The 10,173-nt window shown below is 56.8% G+C and overlaps 1 protein-coding gene across 1 annotated transcript in view; it reads right to left on the bottom strand.

Moving 5' to 3' along the window:
- Positions 1-14: 14 nt before the first annotated feature.
- MOV10L1 (Mov10 like RNA helicase 1) overlaps positions 15-10,173 on the bottom strand; it is a 13,766-nt gene continuing 3,607 nt past the window's right edge. The window contains exons 5-11 of the mRNA XM_019668540.1: positions 9,914-10,078; positions 8,701-8,874; positions 4,061-4,210; positions 1,322-1,429; positions 569-706; positions 396-487; positions 15-158 (exon numbers count right to left, since the gene is read on the bottom strand). Of these exons, the coding sequence (XP_019524085.1) occupies positions 149-158; positions 396-487; positions 569-706; positions 1,322-1,429; positions 4,061-4,210; positions 8,701-8,874; positions 9,914-10,078 (837 nt within the window). The 3' untranslated portion in view covers positions 15-148. The remainder of the gene's footprint in view (positions 159-395; positions 488-568; positions 707-1,321; positions 1,430-4,060; positions 4,211-8,700; positions 8,875-9,913; positions 10,079-10,173) is intronic.

The following is a 10,173-nucleotide window of genomic DNA, read 5'->3' as shown; positions in this document are numbered from 1 at the left end:
AGCAGGCCGCAGGGTCCACAGCAGACAGCAGCTCCTGGGGGTCTGGTGTGCTGCCTCCCCACTGTCCCGCCAACAGGAAGCTCCACACAAACTCTGCCCTGGTGCCTTGGGTCCTGGCTCCGCTGGGCGGGGAGGGTAGGCCGCAGTTCTAGCCACAGCTGCAGAAGGGGACAGGCAAGGGGCTAGTGAGCGGGGGTCCCCACAGGGTTAGGCCCAGGCTCGGGGAGCGCCACAGTGGAGCTGGGCGTGTGCCCTCTTCACAGCGTGCCTTTCACAAGGGGCACGCATGGCTGCCTATGTAAGCTGTGCAGGGGAGGGTGGCGCTGGCCACCACCGCATCTAGGACTGGATGCAGTGGCCGCTACAGGCCAGGGGGTTGGGGGGTGAGGGCTCACCCCTGCAGGTCCTGCAGTTCAGGCGGCAGGTCACACCCCGTGTACACGCCATTTGTGACGCTGTGCTCCAGCAAGGCGCCGAAGCAGGGGTCCTGTGGAAACACAAGGAGCCTTACAGCCACTGGCAGGTGACCCTGTGCCCCAGGCCCCACCCTCCTCAGTGGGCAGCTCACTTTGACTAGAACGTGAGGGTTCCCCACCACTATCAGCAGGGCTTTGGGTCTGGTGATGGCCACGTTAAATCTTTTCGAGTTGGACAAGAAACCCAAAAAGTATCTGTCGTCTTCAAATCTATTTTCATTTGACCGCACCTAAAAACCACAAAAACAAATAAATGTGGGATTTCAAACTCTTTTCCAGCATGGAAAGAAACTCTCTATATAAAAGCATATTAAGCATCAGCAGGACCCCACTGTCGGTTAAAAACCGAAACTGCACGGGGTGGGGGTGGGGCCCTCCGGGGTGGGGCCCTCCCTGCTCTGCACACGGATGGTGAACACCCACCCGGCCATCTCTGGGCACAGGGTTTGAGGTGATTCTCATTTTCTTTTTCCTGTCTGAATTTTTAAAATTTATCTGCAATCAACATTATGTTCCCTAAAGATAATTTAAAGATGAAAACTGGGTTTGAGGTGGCACCTTCGGACCCCGCCCCCCGCTTCTCTGCTCCCCGCCTCCTCTCTCTCCACGTCAGGTCCGTCCTTCTCCATCGCACTGACCAGTCCTCCTGGCCCTTTGCTTTACTTTGTGTCTGCCGGCCTGTGTGGTATTTTGAAAAGAGCTCCCTAGTTACTGCTTGAGGTGAGTCTGGGGTGCAGGCCGGTCCCCACCCTGCGTCTGCTTTCTGTCACTGTCAGCCTTCCACCTTCTACCCGAGTGTGCCAAGGACCCACTAAAGCTCAGGTGGCCCCACTGGAAACACCCACGGTGGAGATGACGATGACCAAGTACTCCTGTCCTTGGAACTCCTCCACCGACCCGACCTTTATGTCCATCAGGTCCACATTCCTCAGAAGAATTTTGATTTTCTCCACCTTGAAGCAGATAAAAAGAAAGATGAAAGGTAGCTTTACAAATCTGACCGTTCCTTTCATATTACAGTGAAAGTGAATACCGACCAATGTGCGATATCGCTTTTCAATTCCAAATCCCACTTCACCAAACTTGGCTGATCAGAACCCTAATTCTGATTTCAGGGCGATTAGCTGGGGGAGGGGCCCGAGCTTGTCAGGACCGGGGAAGACGAGGACCGGGTCACACACGGTGTGAAGAAGTGAGACAACAGTGGCTGCTGGGCAGGCTCCAGCGCGCCTTCCTCGTTGGGGGTCAGAGGCCCTCCAGAGGACCCCACTCCCCAGGAGCCTGAGACTTCACTCAAAAGTGGCCTGGAGATGACCGAGTGCCCCATGTGGCGGCCACAGCAGGCAGCCAGGAGGAGCGTGGACTTTGTGAAAAGCGGCCATGGAGCCAGGAGGGGGAACAGGGCAACCGAGTCACGGGAAGGACTCGCGATGACGTGTGTCCCAGCTATCTGCAGACAAAGGTCTCCAGGGGGCGCTGGTAGAAAAGAACCAATTTGAAGTCTGGGCGAAAGCACACGGTATTTGAGGGGACATGCTGCAGTGGAGCCATGCTGACTCAGCAGAAGGTGTGGGGGGGCAACGCTGGCAGAGCTGCCCAGACTCTGCCACACACGAGGTCCAGCGACGACGGGGACACATGTCCACCAGTTCCGGGCGGGCAGGATGGAGGGCATCCATGCAGACCCATCAGGAGGTCCCACAGGGGACAGAAGTCACAGCCACGCTTTGCAGTGGACAACAGGACATGGCGAGTAAAGGGGAGACATTATGAGAGGACGTTACTTACAAACCAGGCGGTGTCAGGCAGGGAGGTGTTTCTCAGCACAGGGTGGGGATGGGGGGCAAATGGAATTCAAACGCAAATTCAAGATCCAGGTGCTTAAATGAGTGTATCTGACCTGCCACTCACAGGCCTCTGCTGAAGTAAGGACTAAGGGACGAATCTCAGGAGAAACAAGCCCAGAAGCTCAGGAAGCAGAAGAAAGCCAAAACCACAGTTAGGACACACTGAAAAACTGTTGCCAAGGAGAAAAACACGCTTTTTGGGTAAAAGGTGGAATTCCTAACATTCACAAGAGTGAGCACAAAGTCAAAATCAGGAGGTGTATCTGACGACTCCGTCCCTGGTGTCACCTCAGCCCTGAGCATCACTCCCACACCTGTGTCCTGCAGGAGGAGCAGCAGAGCAGAGCCCAGCACCGCCCGTGTGTGTGGAGTGTGTGCGTGTGGAGCCCGTGTGTGTGGAGTGTGCATGTGGAGTGTGTGCATGTGGAGCTTGTTGTGTGTGGAGAGTGTGCACGTGGAGTGTGTGTGTGTGGAGCCCGTGTATGTGGAGTGTGTGCGTGTGGAGCTTGTGTATGTGGAGAGTGTGTACGTGGAGTGTGTGCGTGTGGAGCTCATGTGTGTGGAGTGTGCACGTGGAGTGTGTGCGTGTGGAGCTTGTGTGTGTGGAGAGTGTGCACATGGAGTGTGCGCGTGTGGAGTCTGTGTGCACGTGGAGTGTGCGCGTGTGGAGCTTGTGTGTGTGGAGAGTGTGCACGTGGAGTGTGCGCATGTAGAGCTCGTGTGTGTGGAGTGTGTGCATGTGGAGAGTGCACGTAGAGTGTGCACGTGGATTGTATGCGTGTGGAGCTTGTGTGTGTAGAGTGTGTGTGTGGAGCTCGTGTGTGTGGAGTGTGCAGTGGAGTGTGCACGTGGAGTGTACACGTGTGGAGCTCGTATGCACGGAGAGTGTGCGTGTAGAGCACTTGCCTGTGGAGTGTGTGTGGCGGGCAGAGAAGTGCAGACAAGACAGTAACAGCTGGTTACACACACAGAGCTCCACCCACTGAGAGCAAACCCAGGTGGGTCCACATCTAATCGTCAGATGTGGATGCTCGAAGCTCCGGAAAAAGCGGGGAAACAGTTCATGACATCAAGATGGGATGAATTCCTTAAATAAGAAGAAAAGCACAAACTGCACAGGAAACGATGTGTGTCACATCTGCATCTGGCTACACCGAGGTGAGACACACACACACCAAGGAAATCAGACGGGTCGCCCGGGTGACAGCATGTCCAAAACACACTAAGCCACCAAGGTCCTGGGATGCAGACAGTAAACTGAAATGGCTCCAACTGCTGAGAGAAAACACACTTGAGATCAATTTAAGGTGGGCACTAGATCTGAACAGGAATTGTAAGAAAAACACAAAGAAATGGCTGGTAAACATATGAAAACTCTGCAGTCCCCGACAACTGTGGGGACTCCCTCAGGCCCTCCATGTCACAGGACGCTGCCGGCTGTGGGCACGAGCAGGTGTCTGCAGACACGGGGGATGGATGGCCCCGGCAAGCCCGCCGCGGGGAGATGGATAAGGTACAGAGAGCACACGGGCACACCCAGGGGAAGTGACAGCTCATGCCAAAGACAGGACCCACGAGCAGACGGAGCCGGAGTGCCCAGCGCAGGGCCTGGGCGTGAGGGCTGCGGTGCAGGAGCAGTGGCTGCAGAGGGGGGAGCGACCGAGGGACTTCGTGTCCACCTCCCTCCTGGGGCCCCATGAACTGGGAGCACAGGGAGCTCGCTGGGGCAGGGCACACCTGCTTCCGGTAGGGCGTGATCACGCCGATGTCGCAGGCAGACACCTGGCTGGAGGCGCTCCTGACCAGGAGGCAGCAGTAACGCATGACCTGCACGGCTTCAGCCGGGTTGAACCACGACGGGCTTCTCCCCTCACGAGCTTCGCTGCCCTGAGTTAGTTGGGAGACAAGAGAACGGCACGTCCGTCACAAACCTGCATCTTACTCAGCGCCCGCTGGTCCAGGGCCGATGCACAAGCAGAAGTACGTGCTGGGGACGTGGCCGAGTGGGGGGAAGTGGTGCAGGCAGCCCACAAGGCAGCAGGGCAGGCCGCACTCGTGGTGACTACAAAACCTGTCACCACAGCTGTGGGCGCTGAGGACCCAAGGACGGGCCAGGAGTGTGAGGTCAGGGCGCGTGCCCACTGACACACGGGCAGGACTCGAAGCGGAGCTTCGGCACATGCTGGGAAGAGGAGAAGGCTGAGCCCGGGGGCTCGCCAGAGCAGATCGCACGGCCAGGGGAGGCGGGCGGCCAGCTGCAGTCAGTCCGCCATAGGCATGGCGGTCCGGCCACTCGCTCAGGCTCCCACTTCCCCAGCGTGCCAGCGTGGGCCCCCGTCTCCCATCAGCAGAGAAGACCTGCAGACGGCCGGTGAGCACATGCAAAGGGCTCAGCATCACGGGCTGTCAGGTCTGCCAGTCAAGACCATCCTGAGATCCCGCCTCACGCCCTCAGGAGGACACGACCAGCAAACCCCAGGAAATGACAAGTGTCGCCAGGACGTGGAGGTGCTGTCGGCATGGTCCCTGCACAACAGCGTGTGGGTCTTCCGATAACTAAAGACAGAATCACCATGTTACCCAGCAGCTGGCTTCTAAGTATAGACCCAAAGGACTAAGTGCAGGGACGCAGACAAATATGTGCACCTCAGGTTCAGAGCAGCATTATCTGCAATAACTAAAAGGTGGGAGCACCCCAAGTGTCCAGGGGTGGATGACAGATGAGGAAACATGGTCCACCCACGCACAGACTGCCATTCAGCCTTAAAAGGAAGGGAATTCTGACACGCGCTGGAACACGGGTGAACCTGGAGGGCGTCCTGCTCAGGGAGGGAGGCTGGTCACAGAAGGACTAACACTGTGCAAGTCCCCTTAGTGAGGTCCCCAGGGGTGTCAGATTCACAGACAGAGAGTAGGCGGTGGTGCTGGGGGAGGGGAGTTAGCACTGAATGGAGACAAGAGTCTCAGTTTGGGAAGATGGAAAGTTCTAAAGATTCGTTGAAAAACAATGTGAATATATTCAACACCAGTGAACTCTATCCCTAGAATAGCTAATATAGTACATTTTTTATGTATATTTTACTATAATTTAAAAAGTGCGTACTAGATAAAACAATAAGAATGCATTAATTTTAAGGTCATGTTTTTGCTGTTAAGCCACATACATGTAACTCAGCCTTCACAATAGAAGGCTGAGCTAACTAACAAGATTAGCACAACAGGCGCTCATAGCAGAACGTCCACACTGAAGATTATCAACCGAACCACCACAAAAATAAGGGAGAGGAAACAAGTAACAGAGGAAAAGAAGGTGTGAAGGTGGGGGGGTGGCTGCGGGTTTGACTAATTCATCTCATTAAAAGCAGAGACTCTTAAATTGGATTAAATATAAAAACTAGCTGCTTCTAAGAAATACACCTAAAGTAAAGTGATAAAGAATAAAAACAGAGGGCAAAGAGAAGATAGTAAGAAAAATGGGGTGCCAGCACTAGTGCTATTACAAGGTGGAATTTAAAGCAAAAAACACGAACCAGTGGACAGGACATCATGTAACGAGGAGGATGAAACAGCAGTAAATCTGTGTGCACAAAACAGCACCGCAGCTGAATACATCAGCTAAGAACTGCTAGAAAGTCAAAGAGAATTTGATAAAAAAGCAATTACAATCAATTCACCACTCTTCTCCCATTTGTGGGGGTATTTAATAGACAAAATCCGGGTCAGAACACAGAAGAACTAAATGAGACTCTGTAAATTAAAAAAAAACAAAACGTATATACAACTTACATGCCCCAAATAGAGAACATAAATTTTTTTTTGGTATATCCTTAGGACATTTACCAAAACTGATAACTGATACTTATGTGGCCACACATTTTTTTTTTTAATTTTTTTTTTTTAAGATTTTTATTGGGGAATTGGGGGGATGGGAACAGTGCTGGGGAATTGGGGAAAGGAGGACAGACAAGTTGCTGTCTTTTTGTTCTTCAGTCTAGTTGTGGAGGACATTGCTTCACTGGCCCAAGTTGGCACCATCATTGCGCTCTTCCCGGGCGAGGCAGATCAGTCGCCGGCTTCTGGACGGCCGCTCACTGCGGCTGCTGGCCGCTCACGCTGGCTGCTGGCTACACACGGTAGCCCATGGCAACCCACCGCCACAGGGGCTGCAGCCTACGCCGTCGCCAGCGACTCATGGCAACCCAGCTCCAGGTTGAGCTGTTGTTCAGCATCTTAGCTGTAGAGGGCAGTGTCACTGGCCCTCATATGTGGGATCCGAACCGGGGCCCTCTGGTGTCCCAAGCCAGTTCTTAACCATCGCGCCACTCGGCCAGCCCGGCCACACATTTTTAAAAGCTGTGAATTTATAGGCCATAGTTCTTGATCAGAACATAAAAAATAGAAATAAAAAAGAGGTGACCAAAACATTCTTAGCCACTTGGAAATTAAGGAAGATGCATCGCTAGACTCACTGGATCAAAAAAGAAAATAAAAGTCACCAAGTGTCTAGCAAGCCATGAAGGGAGGGCCCCTCAGAAGACACGTGGAAAAGCCAAGTGACCCCTGAGGGAAGCTGCTGTCACCAGTGCTTCCCTGTGACGAGAGCGAGGAAGACAGGAAGTAAGAGGGGAACAGGAAGCAAGAGACCATCTTCCCGGAATGAAAATCAACAAGTTGGGACAGGGAAATGACTGATGATAAAGCTAGAATTAATGACGCAGAAAGCTAACAGTAAAAAACATGAACGAGTCCAAAGCCGGTTTTCCAGGGAGCCCGGAGGCCGGCACATCTGCCTGTAAAGGGCCAGACAGCGCCCTCCCGCTGTGACAGGGCCACGCAGCCACCAGACCAGCACGCAGGGCCTACCCGGCCAGGCTGCTGCCTCTGCTTCCTCGGGAGGACGGGCTGCAGCCGCCTCGGGCCGGGCCTGCCCCGCAGTGACCCGCAGCACCTTCTCTGTGCCCTCTCCGCTCCAGCGCAGGGCACGGGGCAGAGCCATGAGTCAGACAGAGATCCCTTGGAAGTTTCCAGGCAAGGGCTGCTGGCGAGGGGACAGGGCACACGCCTTGGTATACTGGGGACTGGAGTGGCCCCCAGGAGCTGAGGACGGGCGTGCAGGGACAGCAAGGGCCGGGCCAGGCCCACAATGCCGTGGGCAGTTAACCGTGGTAAAACCCTTTCTGCTGCAACAGCAGGAGTGGCCATGGGCTCTGGTCCCAGCGTGGAGGCCCCCCCCCCGGTTTACCCCAGGACCCAGAGTAGAGCCTGGTGTGGCCTAGAGGCTGGACGGGGCTCCTGGGTCCCGCAGCACGCTGCCTGGGGGCCGTCTCCTCTTCCTCCCACAGAACCTCGGCCCACGCGCCACTTCTTGTGAAAAGCCCACTGCAACCCCCGCAGGCTGCACGAAACGTGTGGCTCCTCTGCGCAGAAGGGCCTCCTTACTGCCTGGGTCTCTCTGTGTGCCGTGATTCAACCGCCTGGGCGAAGCTCCTGGCTCTTTCTGCAGACACCCGCTCACGTCACCTCCCTCAGCTGACCTCTGGACACTTGCGGCGTCTGCCACCCCATGGTGACCCTTTTCTACTTTGTTTCTGACACACGGGGAGGCAGCTGAGGGAGCAGCACACCAGGCCTTGTTCTAGGGACCATGCTGTCAGGGCCGGGCCCACCTCCCAAGGGTGGCACCTCACAGCCACACCCACGTACACAACAGCACTCGTGACAGGAGGTACCCCCAGAGGCACGGTCAGCCAGGGAGCGTCACCCAGAAGGCCACACCGCTCGGGGGCACCCAGCACCAGTGTCTCCAGTCTTGGGGTGGGGAGCAGCCCCCATTCTGGATGAGAACTTGGGGGGTGTTAATGAGAAACCTGACTCTGGGTTCTAACATCTAAATTTCCAGTTCAAACCCTGAATCTAATGAACAGCTGGACTGTCTCTGGCTACTGAGCACCTAACTGCTCCCTCCCCAAGGACGCCCACCAGGGAGGCCATGGCCCCAGGCCAGCTCTCAGGTGACCCTGACCCATAGAGGTAGGTGCCTCTCCGGGGGGCCCGTCTGCCCCCGGCCTTCCGGTCAATCCCACGAGCTTGTCAGTGTGCTTCCCATGAGGCCCTGGGGACGCTCCCCACAACGCCCACTCTGGGCCGGCATCCTGGGGCGCTCTCTCTGTGTGCATGCCCGAGCACCCGACGGCTGGTCTTGGGGGTCAGAGGCCCGTCTTCGGAGAGCAGCCGGGTGTCTGCCCCAGCATGGGCACTTGGTACATGCTGTGGTAATGACTGAATGCGCAGGCCCGTGGCCAGCACTGAGGGGTCAGCTACCCCGCGGCCAGTGGCCCGAGCTGAGCTATCTAAGCGGGTGACCAGCCACGACTCACCCGCACGCCGTGGAAGAGGAGGGGGAAGGATTTCTTCGGCAGCTTCTCCCAGCCCAGCAAGGAAGTGGTGACCTTGGGGTCTGCGCAGACCTCGAGCTCTCTGTGGTAGAACAGTCTGGAGGGCAGTGCCAGCAGGGCCGCGTGGGACCTGTAGTTCTTCACGAGCTTCGTGACCTGCAGGGAGGTGGCCAAGGTCAGCACGCACACCCGACACGCAGCAGGAGTTTCTCTGTCACGGACGATGGTGCTCTCAGCCCCCACCCCTGGCCCCCATCTGCCACCTGAGCACAAAGTGACCTCGGCACCTCACGTGGCTTTGTAAACAAAGGGTCCATTTTAACAAAACAGGTGAACATCAAGAAAAGAAAGAAGAGGCCTCTTGGGGCCTCCCTGGTGGGTCCGCCATGTGTCTGGCTTCAGGCTGCGCTCTGGGGTCTGTCTTGGGACCCGGCAGGTAAAGGAAGCCCATGGAGCCTGGGCTCAGCTCAGCTGCAGGCGGTACGGGCTGGCCCTGTGGCCAGGACGGCCAAAAGCAAACTGGGAGCACAGCTGGCTTGGTCCCCCAGCCTACAGCCAGTCCCCAGGGCCTGGCAGGGACCCTGCTGAGACCTGCCCGTGTTGAGGTCACCAGGGCCGGGAGCAGCAACTTCGCCAGGAAAGTTCATTTGAGGCTCAAGCCGCCTCCCCAGTTCCTGGGTGAGCACGTTGGGAGCCCCCCCGCCCTTTCCTGCTGACTCATAGTGACCAACTCCAGCTCAGTAATTACGTGTCCAGCCCCCAAGGTGCTAATCAAACCTCCACGCCCGATCCGCAGCACAGGCCTGCTCAGCCTGTGGCCTGCAGGGGACCTGCCCCGGGCCTCCTGCAGCGTCAGGCCCGTCCCACTCGCCCCACAGCGGTCACACCCCTCCGCCCTCATTCTGCTGCCTGGCCCCCTGCACAAGGCCTCCCTCCCAGAGCCCAGGGCAGCCCCTCTGACCCAGGCAGCTGTGTTTGCACTGCAGGGGTTCAGAGGACAACACCACTGGGCTCACCTGGACCAGGGACCCCACAGATCAAGGCCGGGGGCCTCCAACACCCTCGGCTCTAACGTGCAGATTCCTAGGCCGTCCCTCCTGAGTGGTGTGGGGTGGGCTGTGAACCCTGCCTGCGCTCAGCCAGCCCCGGGCACCCTCTGTGTGAACATGCCTGTCGCCCGGGTATCTGAGCTCACCAGCAAGGGGTTGTAGGCGCCACAAGCGCCGAAGGCATCCTCGTCTCTCAGGTATACTGGCCGGGACATCAGCCTCTCCAGCATGGACACGTTCAGCCCGTAGGCCAGGGCGAGTCTGGACTTGATGACAGGACCGAGCTGCATGGGGTCTCCGGCCAGGATGATCTGGGACACGAGGCACTAGTGGGCACTCAGCCACAGCAGCGGGCGGGACGTGCGACCACTGCCTAGGGCTTGGGGTGCAGGCTCCAGGTGGGGCG

The sequence above is a fragment of the Hipposideros armiger genome, unplaced genomic scaffold, assembly GCF_001890085.2.
Source record: "Hipposideros armiger isolate ML-2016 unplaced genomic scaffold, ASM189008v1 scaffold_530, whole genome shotgun sequence".
Taxonomy (NCBI): domain Eukaryota; kingdom Metazoa; phylum Chordata; class Mammalia; order Chiroptera; family Hipposideridae; genus Hipposideros; species Hipposideros armiger.
The sequence above is the reverse complement of the archived record's forward strand: the minus strand, read 5'-3'. Positions and strand labels throughout refer to the sequence as shown.